The sequence below is a fragment of the Malaclemys terrapin genome, chromosome 6, assembly GCF_027887155.1.
Source record: "Malaclemys terrapin pileata isolate rMalTer1 chromosome 6, rMalTer1.hap1, whole genome shotgun sequence".
Lineage (NCBI taxonomy): Eukaryota > Metazoa > Chordata > Testudines > Emydidae > Malaclemys > Malaclemys terrapin.
In genome coordinates, this window is record NC_071510.1 from 46,216,546 (window position 1) to 46,244,172 (window position 27,627).

Here is a 27,627-nt window from a genome sequence, read left to right on the forward strand (position 1 = left end):
CTGCTTATGATCTCCAACCCACCATCCCTGCCTCCCGGGGGTTGCACAATGTACTGCTAACATGCAGCCAGGGTGGAATAGAATTAATGCGTGTGGCATTTATTCGTATTAAATTAGACAGTTGCAGTTTCATTCCTAATTCATACTACCTGAAGCTAGAAGACAGATTTAATCACAATGCTAAGGCAAGTATATCATGGATTCCAAGACTCACTCCTTCACTAACCACTATCTCCCAAAAAGATACGGAAGTCAAAGAGTAGGAATTCTCAGAAGTTTGTTTAGAGGTGAAATATATTCAGTAATAGAATAGCTTCCCAACCAGTGCTTCTGCCATGTCAAACTGGACTGGAAAAATTAATGAAATGATTAGAGCGAGAAATTTTGGTAAATTTCGGATGAAGTGGGTTTTAGCCCACGAAAGCTTATGCCCAAATAAATCTGTTAGTCTCTAAGGTGCCACAAGTACTCCTTGTTCTTTTTGCTGATACAGACTAACACGGCTACCACTCTAAAGAAAGCCTGTGACCTATAAATATCATTAGAATTTTCAAGTCCCCTGTTCTTGGATTTTAAACTCTGAGGGGCTGATTCTCCTCTCAGTTAAGCTTCTGAAAAACACAAGTAATTTCACCGCAGTCAGCTGAGCAAGAGTGGTGTAAAATTACCATGAGAGGAGAATAAGATCCTGAGTGGGGAAATTTTAAACCTCATCTGAACTCTTGGATGGTCAAACCTGACTATTTTGTATCGGCATATGTATTTTTCTTTGTTTTTTTTCCTTATTACGTTCAGCACAGGGCTCAGTAGGATCCCTGCTGCTCCAAAAGAAATACTTGCCTATGGTCTCCCTCATTCTTTCAGTCCAAGATTGAGGATCATGCGGTAATTCAGCATGCAGGCAAATGCTGCATGGCCAGGATAACAATATAATATATGCAGTGCTTAATTTGCACTAGGGCTTGCCAGGCTTGGCAGTTCATAGCCCAGGCATCTCTGGGCTTGCTGCGTCAGTTATGAATGTAAAAAGTTTCTTGAGCCCTGGCACCAAATTCCCTGGTGCCTCTTTCATTACAAATTAAGCGCTGAATATATGAGGATGATAAGTTATGTTGGTGAAATGCTACAGCATAAGAACAAATAAATTACTCCTGTTTTGCAAAAGGCATATTGGTTTTGCACCTCTATGTTTGATGCCAGTTAAAGTGCCTCAACTATGTCTTGGCATCCATCTATAGCAGCAATGTGAGACCATTAATCGGCTCATTTTATTCCATCAGCATTCTCAAATTTAAAATTGTTCTTTTATTGCTAAATCTGATAGCCTCTCATTAAAAAGTTATTAAAAAATAGAGCTTGACTAACCTGCTTGTTATCCTTCTGGTGAGCTTGAACAAAACACTGTGTAAACACCTGTATTATGGTCATTACTTCTGGCGTTCCACCGGTTTCCAGTAGTGCATTCCTGAGCATTGAAAAGTTAAATTATGACAGGTCAGATTATTAGTCTGTTAATCACACAGCTTTTAACTGGAAGAAGGTAACGAGAGAGTGAGCATGCTTTCTGTATTGTTGCCTTGAGCTGTGTCTGAACTCATCAGGCTATAATGCCAGCATGAAAACTGAAGAAACTAACTTCACTTTGACATTTGTTAAAGAACACACACACACCCTTTGTGATAAAGACAACACTGTCCTTTGACAAATATTTCACACTTTGAGCTTAATTTTTTTTTTTTTTTCAGTTGCGACCCATGCATTTAGAGGTCTAAATGGAGCAGCTACGTACTTAGGAGTCTATATGATAGGGTTTGCATCTGCAACAAATTGTAGGGAAGGAAAAAAAGGACAAAATTAAAAAGCAGGCTGGCATAAAAAAAATGGCCTTTTAAGACTCCAATCCCGCAAAGCACTTAAGCACAAACTTAACTTTAAGCTTCAATTGAACTACTCACATACTTAAAATTTAGCACATGCTTAAGTGCTTAGCTGGATCAGAGCCCATAAGCAGTTCAGGGCTGGCCTACAAGAGGAAAGTCAGAAAAGTTAAGTCGAATGAACTAAAGGTGTGACATCAACGTGCCTAAGTTAAAGCATATTAAAGCCCCACATGGATGCTCTCATTCAGGAGTAAGCGGTCTCCATTTGCTAATCCTGATAATCTATGATTCTATGAAATTACAGCTAAATAAATGCACTTTACTGCTAAATTAGATCATCTGCATGGGTGAGGAGGAAGTTACTTTAACATGCTCTAATTTATTAGTATTGACTTCATACCTTTAGTCAATTTGCCTTAACTTTCCCGAGTGTCTCCATGTAGACATGGACTAAAATTCAACAAGTAGAATCCACTTGTAAGGGGCAAGAATAACATTCACATTGCCTAAAATTGTTCGTTGTTCACAGTTGCTCTCTTACTGTAGGTTCCAAGAAGAAAGTTCATATTCAGATTAGGCAATGAAAAGATTTAAAAATCTGAAAAGACCACACAAGGAGATGGAACTTTATCATTTAGTAATACAGTTACAGCTAAGTCATGAGATGTGACTGGTTAGTGATTTAGAAAAGTAAACAGCAACATGAACAGAGATGAATGTTGTACCAAAATCATATTGTACAGCTGCAGTTGGTACAGCAGTACCATAATCAGAGCCTCGTGCATTCCGCAATGATTTCAGTTGTGAAATCACAAAATCAATCCAGGCAGTCTCATATGTCAGGCAGGTGAAACGCTCTAATTGTCGCTCCACTGGACATAATCAGTAAACCTGAGCAAGTGGGGCAGGCACTGTAAAGGCAGCTAAAGCTAAGGGCAGGGAAAGCTACTTTCCATTCCCCTCTTTGAAAGGAATGTAATGATAAAAAAAGCAGATTCTCCATTTCTCCTGGGAACAGTGTAGTAAGTTCAGGGTAAGAGGTCTAGTGGGATACCACGAGAATCAGTGTTAGTGTCTTATTTAACATTTTCATTAATGATCTGGAAGAGGAGTACATATTATATTGCTAAAATTCAGAAATGATACTAAATTGGAAGTAGATGTGATAACCAGCAAAAACAGAGAAACACCATAAAGGAACCTCCAGAGGTTAGATACATGGGCCGAAAACAATTAAGTAAGATTCAACTTGGAAAAACAAAAGCTAGTATGTCTGGGATAAAATAATCCAAAACACAAACTCAATGGGGAGGATGTGAAACATAGGAAGCAGTAATGCTGAAAGAGACAAAGGGGTGGACAGCAACTCAGACATGAATTTCTAATAGAAAATGGTTTCAAAAAAGCTAATGCAATTTTGGACAGTATACATAAATAAATATGAAGCAAGGAAATAATAATCCTTCTCTAACAATATCTCTCTAAGCACTCTGGTGTGACTGAACCTGGGGACTACTGTGTTCATTTCCAGGTACAACTTTACCAAAAGGATAATAATAAACTGGAGCAACTCCTGACAAGTACAACAAAAATAAACATGAGGCTGTAGGGACTGACTTATCAGAAAATATTAGAGATAGCTAATATGTGTAGCTTAGTTTAGTAATGACTAAGAGAGCAGGGAACAAACTTTTTCAAATTAAAAAACAAAACAGTTACTCACCTTCTCATAATTATTGTTCTGCAAGATGTGTTGCACATTTTCCTTAGACTGTAGGGGTGTAATGTCTCATGCATGAGTGCTGGAGAGTTTTCCCTAGTGACACCAGTAGGAGCAGTCCTGCCCATTCCTGGTCCACCTCATGGAGTGCATAAAGGGCAGAGCCACCCCACTTATCCTTCATTTCCTTTGCAATGGAATGCCAATGGTAGATTTTGATGCATTGGAGAAGAAGTGTGGGTCACGTAATAAACATATGCAACACATCTTGAAGAACTATAGTTATGATAACCATTTTTAATTCTTCAAGTGCTTGCATATTCACATTATACTGTAGGTGACTCTCAAACTGTTCTAAAGGTAGTGGGGGTTGGAGTCTCATCAGAAGCGGGACAGTAGGACCGCTTTTCCCATATTTGCATCTTTCTTTGATGCAGCAGTGAATGCATAATGTCTAGTGAAAGTATGAACAGAAGACTATGTTACTCCCCTGCAAATGTACAGAATAGGGACATCTCCCACCAATGCTGCAGAAGCCAGATGCACCATGGTGAAGCATGCTGTCAGTTTCTAAGCAGAGTTGTGCCCTTGACAGTGTAAGAGAAGGTTACTCACCTTGTGCAGTAACTGAGGTACTTCAAAATGGTTGTCCCTGTGGGTGTTCTGCTTTAGGTGTCTTGGCGCCCTGCACTTCTAATTGCAGATTTGTAGTAGCAGTGCCCCGGTAGGCCACACACACATGGCAGCCGTCTTGCACTAATCCGAGCAATTACCCCGTGCGCAGCCAACAGTCCCCCAGTTCCTTCTCTACCCCAGAGGATTGAATGAAACTCCGAAGTAGAGGGGGTGGCGGGTAGTGGAGCACCCACAGGGACAACCATCTCGAAGAACCTCAGTTACTGCACAAGGTAAGTAACCTTCTCTTCTTCTAGGAGTATCCTTGTGAGTGCTCCACTTTAGGTGACTGTAGAGCAGTAACCCTCAGTGGAGGGGAGGGACTTTCGAGTTGATTTATGTGCGGTGGAGAGCACCAAGAGTCCAAACTGAGCATCTGCAGCTGATTGTTGTTCTAATGCATAGTGTTTGGTAAAGGTATGGGCTGATGCCCAGGTAGCTGCTTTACAAATGTCTGTGATGGGTACATTATTGAGAAAGACCACAGACATGGATAGTGCTCTGGTGGAGTGTGCGCAAAGTCCAGAGGGAGCTTGCAGATTATAGTTTGGGCAACATAACTGGATACATGTAGATATCCATTTGATAGTCTCTGCTTGGAGATGGTTTGGCCCTGGAAACGTTCTGTTGTGGATACAAATAGTCTGGACGATTTTCTAAATGTTTTTGTTCTTTCTATATGGAATGCTAGCACTCTGTGGATGTCTAGTGTGTGAAGGGAGGCCTCCCTGTTGTCAGCATGCGGTTTGGGGAAAAATACAGGTAAGTAAATGGGCTGGTTGCGATGGAAGGGGGAGGTGACCTTGGGTATGAACTTAGGATGTGGTTGTAGGATTGGCTTTGAGGAATGTGGTAAGGTGGGTATGCCATTAGGGTGCCCAGCTCTCCCACCCTTCTTGCTGATGTGATAGCTATTAGGAAGGCAACCTTCATAGACAGGTGCAACAACAAACAGGTCGCTAGTGGTTCAAAGGGTTTGCCTATGAGGGCACGGAGAACAAGACTGAGATCCCACATGGGAGTGGGGTCCTGTAGTGTGGGATAAGTATTCTCTATGCCCTTGATGAAGTGTTTAGTCAGCAGGTGAGCAAAGAGCAGGTGAGCAAAGAGCACCTTAGAGTGCAAGGAGGTGATGGCTGCTAGATGCACTCTGAGTGAGCTAGTAGATAGGCCCAATTATTTTAGTGTTAATATGTCGTCAAGGATAATGGGTAGCGGGGCCGACTGTGGAATAATCTGCTTGTTCTGGCACCACGTACAGAATCGTTTCCACTTGTGTGTGTATGTCTTTCATGTGGTCAGTTGCAGACTGTTCAGTAGTATATCTTGTACTTCCTTATGTAACCCTTCTGCCCATCTAAGTTGGCAGCAACAAGGGCCGGGTTCTGTATCTAGGGGTTCCGCTTCAATAACACAGTGCAAAACCGGCTCGAGCCCCCACCCAGTGACCTGGGACAATTACATACCACCCCCTGGGTGCCTCTAAGAGGCAATACTTCCCCTCTCGCAAGCACGGAGTCTGAGTGTAACAGAAAATGTTTAATAACATGAGGTAAACGACATCAGCATTAAATTGGAAAAACACCACAACTAGAGTTCATAGACCAAACCATGAGCGAAGACCCACCCCAGCAAATTGGGCCGTGTCCTCTCCCGTTGGTTCTTGGAACCAGCGACCCAAGAATCACCAAAGTCCCAAAAGTCCGACAACCCCCCAAAGTCTCTGTCCCTGATCAGTGCAGCCCCAGAGTTCAAAAGGGGGGGGGTGTGTGAGCAGGGTGTTAAGGGGCACCTTACGTGATCCGAGGCCAACCGGCTGCTTCTCCGTGGGGTTCCACCCAGCCTTCACCACGAACTGCTCCACTCCACCCGCAGTCCCACTCCTGCCGTCCCACGAACTGCTCTGGCAGCTGCTCCGCTCCGCTCACCGACCTGTGAGCCGTGCCGCTCCGCGCCGCTCCGCTCCGCTCACCGACCTGTGAGCCGTGCCGCACCGCGCTGCTCCGCTCCGCTCACCGACCTGTGAGCCGTGCCGCTCCGCGCCGCTCCGCTCCGCTCACCGACCTGTGAGCCGTGCCGCACCGCGCTGCTCCGCTCCGCTCACCGACCTGTGAGCCGCTCCGCTCCGCTCCAGCCGTCCCTTGGGCTGCTCCCACAAGGCTCTGTTCTGTTAGCTGCTCCTCCAGCCGCTCCACTCACCGACCTGTGAGTCGCTCAGCGCCACTCCAACCGTCCCACAAGGCTCCACTCTGCTAGCTGCTCTGCCAGCCGCTTAGCATTATAGCTTCAGGCTCCCCCACTAGTTAACACCGCCTCAGTGATCTCAGCTCTTTTGTGATTTCAGCTCATAGTAGGGGAGCCCCAGTGCTAGTGCACCACTGGCCCAAAGTGAATTCAGTTCAGCAGTCTGTAACTAGACTTCTAATGGAATCAAAAGTTAGCTCTGATATTCAACAATGGAGAGAGGAGGTAGTGCAATTGGTGTTTCAACCCCTCAGAGAGGGCCCATACCATCAGGTACAAATACCTGTCCCCATCCTCTCTCAATTCACTGGGTTTTGTAACCCATGCCCCTTGACAAGCACATGCTACTTAGGTAATGGTGAATGACTCACTCAGTCCTTCTGTCATACACAGTTCCACTGGCCTTGATTCACAGAATCAGGGTAACAAAACTTTATTCTTCCTGCCCCAATAACAGAGAAACTGGGGATCCCACACCAGCCAAAGTAACCACTTTGAGTTGCTGTTGTTTCATGCCAGGCGAGTGGGTGTGCCTATGCAAACAAGATCAGCCCCTGGAGTTCTTTTCCACACTCGCCATAATTCACCACCAGATGTCAGGGTAGAGCTCATCCTGACTCTGCTTACACTTAGAACAGTGTGTCTCAAGTCCCATCATCCATGGATTAGCCAGGCCTTGAGATAGAATACTGAAATGTTGGGGTGCCAAAGGCATCCTGCGTCAGCAGATGAAGCACAAGGGGAAGGGTTTGTAATGGTGTCACTGCCATCTGTTTCAGGTATGGAAACCATGTTTGTCTGGGCCATGTTAGTGCAATGATGACGGCCCTTGATTTGTCTTGCTTGATCTTGTGGAGGACACGGCTCAATAGATGGATTGGGGGGAAAACATACAGTAGTGGGGCTTCCCATTTCAGAAGGAAGGCATCTCCCAGAGAGTCGTGCCCCTGTCTGGCCTGAGAGCAGAATTGCAGGCACTTTGCATTGTGTGCCATTGTGAAGAGATCTATTGAGGGGAATCCCCATTGTCTGAATACAGTTTTTAGTATTCCGAGATCTATCTCCTATTTGTGGGTTTGTGAAAAGTTCCTGCTTAGGTGGTCTGCTGTTGCATTCTGGCATCTGGGCAAGTAGGATGCTATGATGTGTATGTTGTTGGAGATGCACCACTGGCAGAAGCAGACTGCTTCTGCACAGAGGGAATGAGATCGGGCCTTGGTGATTTACATAAAACATAGTCGCCAAGTTGTCCATAAGAATCTGGACAGTCCTATTGCGGATCAGAGGGAGAAAGTGCTGGCAGGCGTTTCAGACTGCCCTTAACTCCAATAGATTTATGTGGAGATTGCACTCTGCAGGGGACCAGCGACCTTGGATGATATTTTCATACAAGTGTGCCCCCCATCCCATCAGAGAGGCATCTGTGGTGATTGTTATAGTTGGAGGTTTTGTTGGAAGAGGACACTTGAACAAACGTTCGTAGGTTGTGTCCACCACATGAGCGAGTCTTTTACCCTGCTGGGCACTGTAAGACATCTGTTGAGTGAGTGCCTGGGTAGAATATAGACAGTGCAGAGCCAGGCCTGTAGGCATCTCCTGTGGAGCCTGGCATGTTTCATGACAAACGTCATAGCCGCCATGTGCCCCAGGAGTTGTAGGCACGTTCTGGCATATCTGGCATGTGCCCCAGGAGTTGTAGGCACGTTCTGGCATGTTTCATGACAAACGTCATAGCCGCCATGTGCCCCAGGAGTTGTAGGCACGTTCTGGCATATATTTGTGGGCTGTCTATTACTGTTGTAATTAGCTTTGTTAAAGTAAGAAATCATTGTTGGGGTAGTCATGTTGTTTCTGTGAGGCAGTCGAGGTGTGTCCCTATAAAGTCCAACTGTTGGGTGGGTGTCAGAGTGGATTTTTGGAGGTTGATTTGTAACCTTAGGTTTGTAAATAGGGTTATAGTGGTGTGAGTGGAATCGATTGCTGCCTTGTGTGCGGGTGCTTTTAGAAGACAGTCGTCTAGGTAGGGAAATATGATCACATCCTGCCTGCGAAGGTGTGCTGCTGCGACAGCGAGAACCTTGGAAAACATTCTTGGGGCAGTGGACAGGCCGAAGGGGAGCACTCTGTACTGGTAATGCAGGTTCCCTAGAGTGAATCACAGGAACCGCTGTGTGCCGTGTGAATGGTAACATGAAAGTAAGCATCCTGTAGGTCAAGGGCCGAGAGCCAATCTCCTTTCTCCAATGCTGGAATTATAGTTGCTAGAGTCACCATCTTGAAAAGTTGTCTTCTCACAAACTTGTTTAGTTTTCACAAGTCGAGAATGGGCCTCCATCCGCCTGTTTACTTCTGAGTGAGAAAGTAATGTGAATAAAACCCTCTGCCCCTGTGTTGAACTGGCACAGGTTCCACGGCACCTAATTGTAGGAGATGGTTTACTTCCTGCTCTAGCAGGTGCACGTGAGAGGGGTCCCCGAAGAGAGACAGGGAAGGGGGCTGGGTAGGTGGAATAGAGATAAAAGGGATGGAGTAGCCCTTCTGAATAATTTCCAGAACCCATTTGTCCATGGTGATGGTTTTCCATACTGGGTAGAATGGTGACAGGCGGTCTCCAAATGGGCTGAAGATTGGATGTAACTCTAGGATTGGAGAATGTGGAGTTCTCGTGTCCTCGACCAACACTTCAAAACATTTGCCTCGAAGTGGATGGTTGAGACGTAGACAACTGATCTTAAGGTTGTCTGCGTTTCGTCTGCCTCTGTTTGTGGCACTGGTTGTAGTGTCTTTGAAGCTGGGTGTATGGGGCAGTCCGGAATCGTTGATTATAGGATCTGCCTTGTTTCTTTTTGTTTGCAGGGACTTAGATTCCAAGTGTCTTTAATGTTGCCCAGGAGTCCTTCAAGATATGCAAGGAGATGTCTGTGCTTGCTGCAAACAATTTTTGGCCTTCAAAAGGTAAGGTCCTCTACGGTTGCTTGAACTTCCCTGGGAAACCCGGAAAGATGGAGGCAGGAAGCCCTACGCATGACTATGGACATAGCAATGGATTGTGCCACCATGTCAGCAGAATCAAGAGAAGCCTGCAGGGCCGTACTGGCAATGAGGGAACCTTCTGCAATGTTGGCCTTGTATTGCTCCTTTTTGTCTCCTGGAAGATGTTCAATAAAGGTTGCCATCTGAGAAAACATGTTGTGCATGTATTTGACTAGTAAGGCCGAGTAGTTGGCTATGTGGAATCGGAGGGTAGCCGATGAGTAGGCTTGCCTTCCAAAAAGGTCTAGTCTTTTCTAGTCTTTATCATAAGGGGTGGTTCTTGACTGAGGTTGCTTCCCCCTTTGATTAACTGATTCTACCACCAATGAGTTTGGGGTAGGGTGGATGAACAAAAGCTCAGCCCCTTTAGCCGGTACATAGTGCTTCTTATCGGATCTCTTACAAGAAGGTGGAGCTGCCAACTTTTTTCCAGTCCATAATGGCTGCATTAATGGGTAGTGCAACCTTGGCTGATGGAGAAGCCTGAAGTATATCTGTCAGTTTATGCTGTGTCTCTGGTAGCTCTGCCAGTGATATGTTAGAAAGTGATAAGAAAGTCTGCTACCTGTTTAAACAGATCTTGAAAGGATTTAAAGTCATCTCTAGATGTGGGGGATGGTGGCATTATTATTTCGTCTGGTGATGAAGAAGAGATATGGGTAGGTGGGAGGGCATAGCCCTAAGGCGCATCCTCAGGTTCTTCTACTTCCTCCTCCAGCGTTTCTGGGCAGCTGGCGAAGGTTCTGGACCTGGGTGGGTTGGAGGGCCTGAGGTATAATGCCCATGGGTCCCAGTATGTCCAGTTCAATGGGAGAGCCATGGAGGGTGGCACCCATTGTGGAACCTGCCAGCCTCTTCCATCCAGAGATGTTTGGTGCCGCGAGAGTCCAGGTTTGGGTGAGGAATGGCAAAGGGTGTACATCCCTTCCTCGCTGGAAAAAGGAGGGACTGAGCCTGCGGGGTTAGCAGCCAAGATTGGTCCCAGTCTGACTGGGGTGCCGTTGGTGCCAAAAATCGGAATCCCCGCAGTTGAAGTAATCAGGAGGTCTGCCTGTCTGATAAATTGTTGCGGTACAGGGAGGCACAGTACCAAGGACAGAGGTGGCCTCTAGCTGGATCTCAGAGGGAGGGATGCTGGTGCCACAGGCTTGCTGCATTGTATTGGTGCAGCAGGTGGCGCCATTGTCTGTGTTTTCTTTGGCTCCACCGGTGCCGAGCTAGGAGCTACATGCACCTCCGTGAGAGCTGGACCGCACCAGGTCTTTAGCTCCTCGCAGTCCAGTGCTCTCAGTGCCATTGATACTGGGGCAGTCTTTGTGGTCAGAGATCTCTTGTTTTGAGGCAAATCTCGCTACGGTGAAGAGTGAGACCTCTTTTTTGTGGCTTTTTTAGGAACAGAGTCCTTAGTAGCCGTTTTAGAGGAGGATCCCATGTCTGAGACTGCTGTTGGCGACGGTTGGCCAGGAGGTATCCTGGACTCCGGTTGGAGGCTGGTCTGAGGGATTTCTCCATCATCAGGAGTTTCAACTGGAGATCCCTAGCCTTCCTTGTCCTAGCTGTCAGTTTTTTGCAGTGGGGACATGTAATGGTCCGGTGCGGGGGTCGTGCCCTCTCAGGGGCCGTCGGGAGCCAGGCCGCCTCACTTACACGGCCTGGATCGGTCTCGGGGTTTGAGGGTCTCGGGGTTTCGCCCCTCTGGCAGGGGCTAAGTCAAAGGTATACGGCCTCTGCAATGGGCTACCGCCCTCCGTCAGGGCTAGGCAGCAGCCCTGGTCCGGGCTCCGGTTCTCACTGCCGGAGCTGGGGAGTACCAAGTCAGTCAAGCCCACGCACTAGCTCAGGGCGGGCAACACACAAGGGTTCAGGGGGGCTCAGAACCTTCCTGAAGGCTGAGCACTCACACAGTTAGTAGCTAAGGCCCGGCCCTCAATCAGGGCGGGGCGGCACACAATAGTCCAAGGGGGCTCAGGTCCGTGCCGTAGGAGCTGAGCACTAACAGTTAGTAAGCCCAGGCCCTTAGTCAGGGCGGGGCAATAAACAATAGTTCAGGGGGGCTGGGCTCAGGTCTGGGTATCAGGAGCTGAGCACTAACAAACTCGAGGCGCCCCAGGCCCTTAGTCAGAGCGGGGCAACAAACAATAGCTCAGTTGCGATGCCAGAGCGCTGGCTGGAGAGGGAGGCTGCCACCCGTAAGTGGGGTGGCAGGGGGGACACAAGCCCACCCACTCCACTGTGTCCCAGCCCGGGGCCCTAAGAGCGGCAGTCAGTCTGTCGCTGTGTCGGTGGGGTCCGGACCGCAACACACCGACATTGGCTCCTCTGTTGTAGCCAGACTGGGGTCAGCTACCCCCGGGCTACTTTCCATCTCCCCCTCCATGGGTACCTGCTCATCGCTGGGCTCGGCCGCGGGGTCCCACACCATAGGTTCCTCAGCTCGCAGAGGGTCGTCTGGGTCGGGCCGCTCCTCCGGTCTCGGGTCAGGGGGGCGCTCGGGCCCCTCCTCGAGGTACCGTGCTCGGGGCAGGCTCGACCACTCCACTTCGGGGTACCTTGCTCGGGGAAGGCTCGGCCAATCTGCTTCGGGGTACCTGGCTCTGGGGAGGTCCGGTCGGTCAGCGTCCAGGTATCTGACTCTGGGGAGGCTCGGTCCGTCCGCGTCGGGGTACCTGGCTCGGGGAAGGCTCGGTCTAGCTGGAGCTCGCACCGGCACGTCTGTCCTCTCCGGCCGCTGGGCTCCAACTGAGTGCTGGGGCCTGGCTTTTATACTTCCTGCCCCGCCCCTTGACTTCCGGGGGGCGGGAACAGGTGGCGGTGGCTCCGCCCACTTGGGTGCCAGTTCAGGCTCCTCTTTCTCAGGGGCCGTCGGGGCCCAGGCCGCCTCACTACAGGACACTTTTGAGATATATGTGTTTCCCTCAGGCAATGGACACACTGTGCATAGCCATCAGAGACCAGTACAGACAGTCTGCAAGTGAGGCAGTGTTTGAAGCCTGGACAACCAGTCATTTCTGAGAGGCTATGTGGAAAGGAAGAATAGGAATAATCCCGTTCTTATGCCTCTGTCATTGGAAGTTACCTGCCAGAGGCAGGGGAAAGGGGAGGAGTAGGAAAACAAAGGTTTTTTTTAATATGGTAAAAGAAAATTAAAGGAGAAATTAAGGGAGAGAGATACTAGCTGGGAAAGAACTGAAATAATAGAAATAGCTAAAGCTGTGAGGGTGCTGCTGTTGTTCCGACCGAAGCCAAAGGCAGTAGAGAAGGAACTGGGGGATGGTTGGCTGCGCACGTGGGGTAACTACATGGAGCGATGAGAGATGGCTGCCGCACGTGTGAGGCCAATGGGGGCACTGCTACTATAAATCTCCGATTAGAAGTGCAGGGTGCAAAGTGGAGCACCCACAGGGACACTCCTCAAAGAACACCACATAGTTGCAGCTGGTAATCCATTTTGACAGTTGCTGTGCTGTAACAGGTTGACCTCTCATTTGTTCCACATAGGAAACAAAGAGCTGAGAAGAACTCTGAAAGGCATTTTTTTGACCAGGTAAAAAGCCAAAAGCCATATGTTCATCCAGAGTGCACAGCCTTCATTCATCTTTGTGAGCATGTGACATTTGGAAGGAAACAGGTAAGTATATTGACTAATTCAGATGAAAATCAGTCTCACACAGAAACTTAGAGTGAGGACTACATTGTACCTTGTCTTTTTATAAAACAGTGCACATAACTCTCCCACTCTCCTAAAGGAGGTGACAGGCACTATGAAAGCCACCTATATTGAGAGGTGCAGAAGTGAGCAGGAAGCTAAACGATGAAATGGAGGTCCCATAAGAGTAGACAACACTAAATTTAAATCCCAAGTTGGCAGTGGACCCCGAATCAGTGGGAACAAACTATCTAGTCGTGATAGGATTAGTAAAAACAGTTCTACCATTGATTTGCGAGTGATACACTGAGAGAGCAGCCAGATGTACTCTAATGGAGCTGAGGGCTTGACCTGACTCCTTAAGATGTAAGAACTAGTCCAGAATTGTTTGAGTCAGTGACACATCATGTGAGGCCCATATGAAGAAGCACTTCCAGTTACTAAGGTAAGCCACTGTTGTGGAAGATTTTCTGCTATTAAGGAGAACATTCTGGACTGCCATTGAACAGTGAACCTCCTCTGCATTTAATCACTGATGAGCCAGGCTCTCATATGCAGCACCTGAGGATTCGGAGGTAGCACTCACCCATGATTCTGAATCAGGAGATTTGTGGTTAGTGGCATGAGTAAGGGTCCCCAAGTAGATAGATTGTATAAATCAGAATACTGTGGCTGCCTCAGCCAGGCTGTAGCTATAAGGATCATTCTGCCTCAATCGTATCAGCCTGAGAAAATGACATTGGGAATCAGGGGTATTGTGGGTACCACAGGAACAGGAAAGTGCCCAAAACTGACCCGGGGCCGTGACTTGCCCTGTAACAGAAATGAAGATACTTCCTGTTTTGTCAAGTCAAAAACAGATCCACCTTTGGAAACCCCATGTGATATACCACAGCTCGGATGGTTACATTGAGAGACCATTCGTTGTCCACATTGACGGATCTGTTCAAGCAATCTATCAGGCCATTTTGAACACCCAGCAGGTGAGACGCCCTAAGGATGACCAAGCTCTGTATGCATAAATTCCACAGCTTGATTGCCTCTTGGCACATGCTGTGTGAACAAACCCTATTGTTTGTTCAGATAAAAAAATGCTGTGGTGTTGTCACCTGGACAGTCATGCTTTGAATGTGAAACAGGAACTGTTAACATGCACGGAATACTCCACGCATCTCTAGAATGTTTATGTGTAACTGAGCCTCATGGGTAGACCACAACCCTTGAGTCTGAAGATCACCCAAAGGCACTCTCCACCACCCCATAGCTGAAGCATAAATTACCAAAGTAATGGAAGGGAGAGGTGGAGACAATGGGAATCCCTGACAGATCTAGGGAAGAGATAATAGTAGCAAGAGACACCATACAGAACTTTAACTTCTTGATGCATTTATTTAGATTTCGAAGATCCAGACAGGATCTGAGAGCCCCTCTGGTTACAGGTATTAAAAAGTATAGGGAATAAAACCTCCTGCCTTAATGAAGTGGAGACACTTTTTCTACAACACCCAAAGAACATAGAGTCTGCACTTCTTGTCTCAGTACAGACTCATGAGAAGGGTCCCTGAAGAGGGACAGGGGAGGAAGTGGAAGAGAGGATAGAAAGAAATTGTGGATGATTACCTCAGTGCCACAACAACATCCAGTAAGGCCACTGAGGAGGCTGGTCAGCCAGGCCTCCCAATCCTTAGCTCTGCTTTTCTCATAATGCCTTCTGTGGGAACAAGAATGAGACCTAGAGGAAGCCCTTAAGTGTGAAACTCAGGAACCCACCTTAGATTCTGAGGACTAATCAGAGTAGCCAGGCAGTATGGTACGGTAAAGGTTCTTGGAGACCAGGACTGTTAAATATGCTGGGAATGCAGTACCACAGGCAGCACAGAAGGCTTTCAAGCTATCATTACTGAACAACAAGGTGGAGCTGGTACCAGATGTCTGGAGGTAGATACAGAGGTCAATTAAGTGTGTGGGACTAGATCTAAAGCCAATGGTGCTGCAGCAGATTGTACTGGAGCCGATGAGCACAGTACCTGTAACAGTGCTGATAGCAGTACCAACAGGCATAAATCAACAGCAATGGCAGTACCAACAGGCATAAAAGGTCTCTCACATCCACATAGGCCTAGAGCTATGTTGAAACCGACAGAGCTGGTTGCCTCACCATAATCAGCTACAAGTGGTCTGTTGTCATCACTGAGGAAGGCTTAAACTCCGGAGACCTTAGCATAGGCTCCCATGGTACTGGCAAGGCCTGGCGGCCTGCCAGATCCAAAACAAAGAAAAGGGAAAATACTCAGATAAAATGAAAATAAGACAGAAAAAGCATCCCAAGGAGGAAAAACAGTCCTATAGGCAAATAACTAAACTAAGTATGCACAACTTTATTCCCAGGGAACAAGTCTGTGAACACAAAATGTTCCAACTGATGGTAAAAAAGAACTGTAGGAGGGGCAGGGCTTCACTCTTTATACCTCCGTGAAGCGCATGAGGAGCAAGGAATGGGCAGGGCCACCCCACAGATAACATTAGGGAAAACTCTCTGGCACCAGTGCATGAGACAGACACACACCTACAGCATGATGGACATATGCAAGAACTCTAAGAAGAACTGGAAGGTCCGATGCCAAAAACAGAAAGGAACTATTTAGTGTGATGCACAGGGATTATTAATTAGACACCATCAAATGAAACTAAAAAAAGGGAAGCTGATGCCAAATAACAAGAAAAACTTCCTTACAATAGGGCCTATCAGGCTGTCTAATAGCATCCCAAGTGAAGTGGTGGACTTCTAAAATCAGATGGAGCAACATTTTAGAAAATATACTGTGGGCACAGTCCTGCTTTGTTATGGAGAGTGACTAAATTTCCATTTCTAATGTCTGTGTTTTCCACTCTGCCAAAGAAAATCTGCATGACAGGGATATTCCTTCACTCTTATAACCCCATTGTTTTAAATACTGCTTTATACATCACAACAAACCAATAAATGACATACATTCTGACTCCCCATAGCATGGTCACAGAGGATCCCAAATAGTACACTATGGGATTTGTGCAGGTCTGCACTTTTTTCATGTATACAAAATGATTTGGGGAGAGGGACTGGTAGATCTGTAAGTACATGGATCCATTGGTCTTTCCTGCCTCAGCCACAAACTGGGCTACAGTAACAGCAAGGGCTACTACAACTCTCTGTCTGTGCTAGTAGATGAAGCATAGCTCCACTGCCACTATAGAATCATAGAATATCAGGGTTGGAAGGGACCTCAGGAGGTCATCTAGTCCAACCCCCTGCTCAAAACAGGACCAATCCCCAGACAGATTTTTGCCCCAGATCCCTAATGGCCCCCTCAAGGATTGAATTCACAACCCTGGGTTTAGCAGGCCAATGCTCAAACCCGACTACACAGCAATTAAACAGCTGGCATGGGCCAGCTGACTTGAGCTCACGGGGCCATTTAATTGCGATGTAAACTTTCAGGCTTGGGCTGCAGCCCAGGCTCTGGGACTCTCCCACCTCGCAGGTCCTAGAGCCTGGGCTGCAGCCCAAGCCCAAACATCTACACTGCAATTAAGCAGCCCTGCAAGCTCAATCCTGAGTCAGCTGGCAGCCACAGATTTTTAATTGCAGTGTAGACATATCAAGTGTGGTCTAGGATAGACAATTCCTTCCCTCATTTCCTACAAAGGTCCCTGTACCAACCTTGTATGCTTGGCCTTGACAAATGGTCCAGGATTTGCCTAATTGTATACAACAGCACAAGAAGGAACAGAAGAACATAAGAATGACATACTGGGTGAGACCAAAAGGTCCATCTAGCCCAGTATCCTGTCTGCTGACAGTGGTCAATGCCAGGTGCCCCAGAGGGAATGAACAGAACAGGTAATTATCAAGTGATCCATCCCCTGTTGTGCATTCTCAGCTTCTGGCAAACAGAGGCTAGAGACACCATCCCTGCCCATCCCGGCTAACAGCCATTGATAAATCTATCCTCCATGAATTTATCTAGTTCATTTTTGAACTCTGTTATAGTCTTGGCCTTCACAACATCTTCTGGCAAAGAGTTCCACAGTTCAAAATAAATTCTAGACAATCCCACTGGTTTTGCAGCATATTCACAACCAAAATCAGAAGGGAATGTATATTTAAACTTTCTTTAAGGGTTTCCTATCCCCCTCTCACCCCCATCTATTGCATGCTGTAAAAAGGAATTTAAATTTGCTGCAAAGTTTTATGCCACAGAAATCGGGACCCTTGTTGCAGAATTTAGGTCCAGTATATACCACAGAACCCACAGGTCCCTGATTATAATTTACTATCATTCTGAGACATCAAAACCCTGAAAACTAAGTGATTCCCAAATGTATATGAAATAGCATCTCACCTGCATCTTAATCAGGGAAGTCATCAATCAAAGATGTTCTATAACTACCACCAAGGAGATCCCTCGATATTTAAATAATTGTGAAAGAAACTTTCGCCCTTCCCGAGGACAGGTCAACTTTAAGATTCTGTAATTGAAAAAAGCAAATCCTACGCCAGCGAACACCTCACATCTGAGCTGTAAATCCAATCTAATGCAATTCCCAGGAAAAGCTACTTTTCCTTATGAAGGAGAACATTTGATGAGCAGAGGCTCATAAATGTCTGGTCTACACTAAATATACCATCATGTTATAAAACTGCTACTTCATCAGTGTGAAACAGGCTATTTGCCTTTTTAAAAGAATGATATAAATAAATGAGTGCAAGTGATAGTCAAGTAAAGGAAAAAAGAAAACACTGAAAACCCACTACAAAGAATTGGAAGCCCCCATGTGGCGAATTGTGTATAATGCTTCAGGTTATTTTTAATGCACTGAAAAACTCACATTCCTTATCTACTGGTTGTTCAATACCTTACTAATATAAAGATCAGATTCAGTGTCATAGTTGAAGATAGCCAGCAGACTTGTGTGATGTCTTATCAATAGGGGCAAATATTTTAGTTAATCCTCAAGTCTTTACACTGCCAACAGTACAATAATTATTGAGTATTTACATTTTTAATATACTATATTTCAACCACAAGTTTGTATTGAAATATAAAATAAATTCAGTTTTGAGGGCCAAAGTATAATCTAGTCAGTTGTTCAACAATAGTTCTTGGGCCAAGATCCACAAAGGGACTTAGATGCCTAAAGCACAGATTTATGCACCTAAATCCCAATTTAAGGCATCACTGCGATCCACAAAAAACCCACGTGGCTGCCGCCCAACACTGTAGGAGCCTAAACTCACTCAGCACCTAAATTTCTATTATAGACGTTCCCTAGGCTCCTAAATTTCTGTTTCTGGACAAGTGCACTGCTGCTTCATTCTAGGCATCTGGACACCTATTTCCCATCTATGCCCCAGTGAGAACAGATGGAAAAATGCCTGTCTCACTTCCAGAACTTTCTCCTCTAGGTGTACTCAGAGCATGCCTAACCAGATCGTGCCCCATTCAAAATGTGGCGGCAGCAGGTAGTGGTCATGGTGCCACCACTGCCCACCTTATAACTTTTAATCCAGTTGTTAGAGCACTCATCAAGGTTGTGGACAGAGGTGAAAGTAAGCCAGTACGGCCCACCGGCAACAGCCAATACGCCATGCCGGACCAGACCGGCTGGGGATTTAAAGGGCCTGGGGCTCCCCGCAGAGGCAGAGCCCCTGGCACTTTAAAGCGCTGCCCAAGTCCCGCTGCTGGAGCCCCAGGGCAGCGGTGGAAGGGCTCGGGCGGGGATTTAAAGGGCCCAGAGCTCCCCTGTGGTAGTGGCAGGAGCCCAGGGCCCATTAAATCGCCCCGGGGCTCCCAGTCGCCTCTGCAGCTGGGAGCTCCGGGGGTGATAAAGGCCCCGAGGCTCCCAGCTGCAGCTGGAGCCCCAGGGCCTTTAAATCTTGATTTAAAGGGCCCGGGGAATTCAAAGGCCCCGCCTCTTCCAGCCGAGGCCACACCCGCTGTTCAGGACTCCAGAGTACCAATAAGTCCTTTAAATTACTTTCACCTCTGGATGTGGAAGACCCTGGTTCAATTCCCCCTTCTGCCTGGTTCTGAGAAAGGATCTGAACAGGAATCTCCCAACTCTCAGGAGAGAAGAGTCACTGGAGCAGGGAGACTGGACCCTGGGTTTCCTACCTCCCAGGTGGGTGCCCCAACCGCCAGGCTAGAGAGTCATTCTCTCACTTTCTCTCTTTGACAAAATGCCTCTATTTATACATAGTGGAACAGCTTCAGCAGGAGACTGAGGGAGACCCATGTCAGAATATCCCTTAGCCCAGTAGTTTGGGCACTCTCATGAGAGCTGAGAGATAGCTGTTCAAATCCACTCTCAGAATCAGGCAGAGGGGGAAATCAAACCCAAGTCTCCCACATCCTGGATAAGTGCTATAACTGCTGACTCAACTGCACCACCACCTCCTTCTTCTCTTCCCTGCACCATTTTGAGTGGAGTGAGGCTGGCGCCTAACTCATTCTTGCAAAACACAGATTAGCCACCTAAGCCACCTGATTCTAGGAGAGGGGTTCCTGGCTGCTGAGTGCAAGCAGAGATGGAAGCCTGGGTTCCTCACTCTGTGAGAGGGGCAGGGCATAGGATACACCCCTCTCATCAGCATCTCCCATTGGCTAGTTAGGCAGCTCTCTGCCTAGTGTGCTGGCTTGTGGATACCATTGTTGTTCCAGTGATATTCTAGGTACCTAAAAATTAGGAACTGCAATGCCTGAGTCACCTGTGTGGATCTGGGCCATAATGCCTTTTATATGAGGATCTCAAGGTGCTCCACATTCATTAGGTTTCACAATACTACACAACACAGGTTATACTCATTTTACAAAACAGTAACCTAAGGTTCAGAGTTTATCAGAGATCACATATTTAAACAGTGACTCAGTTAGGCCCCAGAATTCCGAACTCACAGTACTCTATGTTTCTAACCAATATACCCCTTATATCAACATTCAGTCTAAAAGCAGAACATTTAAAATCCTCACTGTAAAAGTTACCAAAACTTACTTGAAAATTTCATCAACAATTCTGAAGATGGGAGGGTGGCATGCTGCTTGTGGCTATCAAAAAAGAAATGGAAGAAAATTAGACACTAATTAAGATGCAACTCTCACCCAATTAGCTTTCATTGTACAATGTACAGCATTGCCAGTGGACACTACAATGCTGCAGTTACTAAACAAGCGATCTTGGACCAAACCCTGTAAAGGGCTCAGCATCCCAGGATTAGACTCCTTAAAAACAACAAGGAAGACGTGAGACTAACAATTATACTAGGCAGACTAGACAGTCCATAAATGTACACATCTGTGATCTAGAACTGTGTATGACAAGTATCTCTAAAAAATATTAAGGGTGGCAGACAGATGAAAAAGGGTTGCTATGCATGTAACTCCTGCAGCCAAGAGAAAGGAGCAGATGAGCAAACTTTTTTTTTTTTTTTTTTTTTAGTTTTCTCTGTATACTATCCCTTTTGGATGCAAGTTGATGTTCTGGTTACATCAACAAAACTAATGACAAGAAATTAATTTGCCTTCTTTTCTCTACCATGGTTCAGCAACTACAGTATACACTTTGGTCTGACACATTTTTTCATAATCCCATACCCTTCTATGTATCTTGGCATTTCTATGTGACCTAAAAACATTTACTGCATCTTAGAGCCCAAAAATACGTTTTTAAATTAGTTAAGTTTTTCATCCTCTATGTGCCATGATATAACAGCACACATAAGACCATCACATTTTATGGAAGTTATTATATGAGATGGTATATTAGTAAATGTAAGCCCCAAAATAAACCCATATTTTTCACTTATAAGATTTAGGCTCTTCTACAGCACCCATCTAGGCAACAAAATAAACACTTGCATAAACCCAGATTTTAATTTTTATAAAACAAAAAAGAGTGACAGGCATAATTTTTTTGCTAAGGAAAACATCTAAAGATTTGGTAAGAAAGCAAGTCCTGAAGAATAATTCCATTTTTTTAAAAAGTGTCTAATAAAATGCTTTTTATAGACTTCAGGATCCAGGGATGGAATAATGTGTTTCCACGGGGTATTTACTGTCACGGCCCTTACCCAAAGTGCCTGAAGCACCAGTTTAAATTAAAATTCTGTGCATCTAGTTCAAGCTGCAAAGCACCTAGCACCTTAAAAAGAAGATATATTTTTTTAAAACGGCTTATAGGTAAATGGAGAGTTTACCAGACACATAAACCTTAAAAAAAAAAAAAAAAAAGATAGCCGTTAGTATAAACTGTCAAGGAAAACTCTGAAAAGGCCAGCTCCTTGTTTCTCACAGCTGTCTTTACCATACTGGAAATATTAGGTGGCACCTCATTTTCATGTTTTAACACTCATTTTTTCTGTCAGACAGCTGTAGTTATGTTGTCATATTAAACGTATGCCACCTAGTGTTCAAGAGTATTCACAGCCGGCTCTTTAGGCTTGTGTGAAAAACAGCATGCAGCTTGTTGCAAGGCTGAAGTCTCCAAACATCCAGTGCTTGGAAGAAAACTAGGTGGACGAGTTAGGTGGATGTGATTTTTACAGGAAAATATTGTTATTTTAAGGGACTTTACAAAATATAGTGATACCTTTTAGTTTTTAGGGTAACCAATCAAATTGAAACATCTTTGTTTTATTTTTTTTCCAGCTACAGCATGTATGGCTTTTAAAATAACATCATTTGTACACTTACCTATAAAAAGACCAATTTTTACATAAGTTTCAGGGCAAGCACCACAAAATTTTTAAGAAATTTTCACTTTATGATACTTTCACGTTCTATCCCATAGATATAATTAGAGTTCATGACAAATTTTTTTATCATTTTTTAATTAAGTAACCCAAGGAATAGTGTACTGGTTGTATTATTAGTTTTCATATTTAATTCAATACAAACATCCATATTTTAATTTATTTGAAATTGACATCATAATTTCCAGCCTTCTGTACTTGAGTTCCATAGACCTTGGGTCCCTTGCTGCAGAATTTAGGTCAAATTTGATACAGAGCTCACAGGGCCTTGACTATAGCTGTTGCTAGTGCTTTGCCTATAGTAATAAAGTGACTGTATAAGCAAATAAGCCATTTACTTGCTTGTGGCATCAACAATGGTTACATTGCCACTGGATACTTGTTTTAAAGAGAACTAAACCCTATTCTTGGAGCAAAGCCCAACTACATGCGCTTTGTGCAAGGAACAGAACTTTCCCATCCAACTCATTGGCAGGGTGCAGTGAAATAGCACAGTCATTACCAGCAGGAGGAGCCGTGCTGGTGAGTCGACGCCCCGCCACAGGCCTCCTTTCTTCTGAGGATGCGTGAGGCTTCGGGAAGAACACAGTACTTCTTAGTGGATAGACTGGTTCAGGTGAAACTCAGAGACTATTCTGGGGGTGAATTTAGGGTGTAAACATAATGAAACCTTGTTCTTAAGGAATACAGTACAAGGAGAATCTGCCATCAACGCCCCAAGCTCACCAACCCTGTTGGCTGTGGTGATGGCTACCCAGGAATGCAACCTTCATGGATAGGAGAGACATGGACCAAGAAGCTAAGACTCCTTTTGAACCATTAGTGAGTACTGAGAGAACAAGGTTCAAGTCCCATTGAGGAGTAGGTAGAAAGGTTCTGATTAGGCCTTTCCAGAATCTGCTAGTAGAGGGTAGGCAAAGATCGAGTAGCCCTGTGAAGACAAATGATATGCACTGATTGCTGTTAAGTGGGCCTGTTAGGAACTGTTGGACAAACCTGCTTTCTTCAAGGAAAGAATATAGTCCAGAATGAAAGGAATATCTGTGTCTTCTGGAGAAATATGTCTTTGATGTGCCCAGTCAGAGAAATGCTTCCACTTAGCTAGGTAATATTTCTTACTGGAATCCTTACTACTATTAGAAAGGATGTTCTGTACAGCTTTACACAATTGCTGTAAGGATGATGCCCATCCGAAAACCAGGCTCCAAGATGAAGCAACCATCAGTTGGGATGCCTGATATTGCTGTTCCCTTGAGCCAAAAGACTGGGACATGTGTAGGAGGTTAGGGAACCAAAACTGTCTGGGCCAGCTGGGAGCAATGAGAATAACTCGTGCCCTATCTACTGAATCTCGTGCAAAACTCACAGCAGGCGTGCTAATAGAGGGAAAAGATTTTTTCAGCATTTACGCAGATGCCCAGAAAGAAGAGCTCTTGGACTTCTAGTTTGGCAAGTACACAACTTGAAATCATGCTTGCAGGCAACGAAGATGGAGTTTTGCAAAAAATGTGAAAGTTGAAGCTTCGGGGACCTTGGGGGTTCCAGTCCAGACCAAGCAGCAGTGGGAAGGAACTAGAGAGGCAGTCAGCTCACCCTGCCCTTTATCTCCTTGGTCAGAGACACAAGGTGAGCCAGGACACATGTGCAGACCAACGGACACTGCTTTCAAAATTCTCCAGCTCTGGGCACATGGAGAGTATGTGTACCCACAGTGGAATATACACAGGGACCAGAACTCAAAGAAGATGGGATTTTCAGGATGCCAAGGTTATCACCTAATCTTTTCAAAAGATACCATGGGATCTCACATCCCAAGTTGCCCTTGAATGTATCTTGGCAAACCATCTCTCATACATGGGAAACAGCATAAGAAAAAGCTTTGCAAAACTGGCACCATATCCTCTGGACCCTCTCCCCATCAATTTCAAAATCTGCATGATCTGTAGAGCACAATTCAACCTAGAATGCACAGCCAGACTAAGGATATTGGAATTGCAGGTCTGAACTAATGATTACATATTCAGATGTATATTTCCAATACAATCAAAGATACTGGCACCTTTATTTTGTTTCCTTTTTAAAAGGAAATTAAATGCAAAAAATTGCGTTGTAACATTATGGTGGAGATGCTACACGCATACACAAATCATGTAAAATTCAACTACTTTTTCTATTATGAATTTTTCTGATTCATGATTGATAATAGGAATAAGAAAAAACATTGATTTATTTTAACAATAAACACAAAAACAAATACATAGAGAAATAAAGGAGAAAACATGCATATGTGCTTATACATATACATGTGTTAATGTATGTATACATACATATAAGCACATATGCATATTATCCAGCTACTCTATGGCTAAATAACTCTAACTTTAACAAACTATTACACTTCTGTACTTTACCAGATTGTTTGTATTTCCAAGTTTTATTTTTTTACTAGCACTATACAAAAATATTGCTTAATTAGTGATAAACATGTCATTCCTCAATTTTTGGTTTAACTTTAACGAGTACCAAATGCATCTTTATTCTATGTATACAAACCTATTTTAAGAGCTTTAAGATTAGCTGACTTTTAGTCACAAGTACTTGGTGAGTTCAAAAAGGTAGGATCTACTCACATGCTTAAAAGACTCCTAACTAGGAGACAGCAAACTGCGATTTTATTTTCAATAGCTATTAAAAAGGGAATACCATTTAATTTCTTTTATAGAATTCTTGTAGTGAAGAGCATGAGGAATTCACCAAGAGCACAAGTAAAATTAATCCACACTATTCCCAGTGTTTCAACTCAAGGATATATCCTTTTGAGGATGGATTCTTTTATAAAATACACTGTTAAGGAAATTAATTGTATCTGTTGAACTTTACTTAGCTGGGATACCCTGCAAGGAAATTCAATTTAAAACAAAAATTGTCTTGCCTCTCCCAATTTCTCTCTTACACCTCCCCCATCTTTCTCCCTGTTCTCTGCCTCTTTCACTGGCAGGTCTAGCTGTGAAAGATGACTCTGGATCCAGCTAGAAGATAACTGTGTGGATCAGTCAAAGCAGGGGGGCAATGTAGAGGCATAGGAACCAGGGTACAACCCCAAACCTTAGTATCCTGTATGGCAGCATAACAGTGTGTCACCACCCCACCTAATAAGTGGCACTTTTCACTCTGCAGTGCTGAATCAAAAACAATAGCATTTGAGGGTCCACAACCTGCATTTCAGCTGGAAAGCATAACATAGTTTTGATTCTGGGCCAGACTTGGGAAAGTTGATGATGCCAGAAGAACTGCATACTTACAAAATGTCTTACAATGTCAAGAACGACATATGTTTTAAGGGTCAGAAACTAAAGCCAAGGATTAAGGTTTTCTTGTGCCCTACCTTTCAAAGGAGCACAACTACATCTGCTTCCAAAAGTACTAACTAAAATCTGCACAGACATTACTATTGGCCCTGATTTGCCTATATGTGCATGTAGTGAGGACTGTACAAAAAGCCTGAAATGTATTTGTAAAGGAAGGTATCTAAAAAAAAATTCTAATTTGCAAATTAAGAATTTAGTTTAATACACCACCACATAGATATTACAAACACATATATACATACACACATATATATTATACACTTATGTACACTTCAACCCTCAAAAATGCAAGACCTCTCAATTGCTTAGATGCCAAAGAATATTCATGTAGATTATTTCACTATATGCAATGTGTATAATGCTGATCTTTTGTTTTTATTACTTCCTAGTAACTACAGAATTTCCAATACTAATTCCAGTTTCTGCCAAGAGATGTAAACATAATTAACCACACACCATATAAAATACAAGTTACTAGACCATCACACTCTAATTACAGTTGGAATCCAAATATAACAGTATTGGATATCAAGTTTCTTTCATACTAAAGCCCAGCAGTCTTCTATCCGGGTCCTGCAGATCTCTAAGGGCAGGTCTACACTACCGCTTAAGTTGATCTAACTTTCATTGCTCAGGGGTGTGAAAAAAAAAAAAAACTCCATGAGTAACGCAAGTTTCACACTGTCCACACCGGCGCTATGTCAGCAGGAAATGATCTCCTGCCGACATAGCTTCCACTTTTCGCCGAGGTGGAGTAATTATGCCGATAGGAGAGTGCTCTCCCATCAGCATAGTGCGTCTTCACCAGATGCGCTACAGCAGTACAGCTGCATCGGTGTGCAGTTGCGCTGATGATGTGCTGTAGTGTAGACTTGCCCTAAGATATTTACCTACACTTATGACTGTGCTGAGATAATTCATTGTGATAAATGACTCAGATGATGCAGTTCTGAAGCAGCTTATTCACATAACCAATTTTTTTCTGGTTGCTTTTTTCATACTGTATTGTTTTTATTGCAAATAGGAAAAAGAGTCTAAATCAATCAGTAATTTTTGGCTCATCATTTTGTATTGTAATTATCGCAAACCATAAGGCACGTAGAGGTCACATCCTAGAAATGTCATAATCAATCAAACAAAACACATATTCATGTACCTCTAAATAAATGTTCTAAATATATTTTAGACAGGATATATTCATCACACTGGTAAATCCAAATTTTCTACTTACTGTATTCTAAATAGCTTTTAAAATAGCACGTAATAAGGGAATTATTAGACTGACTGACCATTGCTCTGAGCACATCATCCACCCTACCAGCTCCTGCTACCATGCTTCACTGCAAGAAGATCAAGCTTCCTGTCATCACCCTCTCAACTGTACCCTCATAACCCTCTTGCATACTCTTAATGCATTGCCTCCTACCAACAAAGCAAGGCTTATCTGCCTATTTGTCAAATTCTCATCTTTGTGCCTTCATCCACACTACCCCTTTACACAGAATGCCCTCATCTTCTTCTCTTGTTTATGTGTGTGTGTCATTTGTCTTCTTAGAGTGCAAATTTTTGGGGGCAGGGGCTGAATTTTCAAGTATGTGCAATAGGAATGTGCCCAGCACAATATGGTCCCAATCCTGCTGGGGGGCTCTGGGTGTGAATGTAATATAAATATAAATAAAAATAAATAAATAAATATACCCAAGATTAAGACAGAGATTTTACTTTCTTTCTATACTGATCCAATGTTTTCTGTAAGCTATGTATAGCACCTATATATTATGGTGAATGATGGCTTTAGAAATGTAGAGGGATGGATAGATGGATAAGACAGTTGTATTATATAGATTATGGGACAGAGATAATCCTGTGACCACTTTACAGGTGGAAAAGAGAGAGATGAGAACGTATACAGGCACAGAACCTTTTGTAATCTTGAGTTCTGAAATGTTTAGATCACTGATTGATGCATAAGCAGCGTCATAAACTAGAAGTTATATAGCTTGTCAGCATGGTACACAACACCTACAATGGGGATCTACAGAGGCAATGAATAAGAAATAGTTACCTACCTTTCTGTAACTGTTCTTTGAGATGTGTTGCACATGTCCATTTCCCTGTAGGTGTGTGTGGGCGCCCCATGCACAGCTGTCAAAAATCTTTTTCCCCTCAGCAGCACCCATTAGGGCAGTTTGAGTGCCCTCTGCCATTGCATGCCACTCTGTGCACGCATAAGAGGGCAGAACCACCCCAATCCACCTCAATTCCTCTTACTG

General features: G+C 44.5%; 2 protein-coding genes across 4 annotated transcripts in view; one reads left to right on the top strand and one right to left on the bottom strand.

Moving 5' to 3' along the window:
• Window positions 1-27,627, top strand: part of AOPEP (aminopeptidase O (putative)) — a 408,370-nt gene that overhangs the window by 363,360 nt on the left and 17,383 nt on the right. For both annotated transcript variants that reach the window (XM_054031546.1, XM_054031548.1), the window contains exons 20-21: window positions 9,376-9,474; window positions 13,051-13,180. The gene's annotated coding sequence lies outside the window, so the exon portion shown is untranslated. The remainder of the gene's footprint in view (window positions 1-9,375; window positions 9,475-13,050; window positions 13,181-27,627) is intronic.
• Window positions 1-27,627, bottom strand: part of FANCC (FA complementation group C) — a 133,384-nt gene that overhangs the window by 16,636 nt on the left and 89,121 nt on the right. For both annotated transcript variants that reach the window (XM_054031550.1, XM_054031549.1), the window contains 2 exons: window positions 20,231-20,283; window positions 1,366-1,465 (listed from right to left, as the gene is read on the bottom strand). In XM_054031550.1, the coding sequence (XP_053887525.1) occupies window positions 1,366-1,465; window positions 20,231-20,283 (153 nt within the window). The remainder of the gene's footprint in view (window positions 1-1,365; window positions 1,466-20,230; window positions 20,284-27,627) is intronic.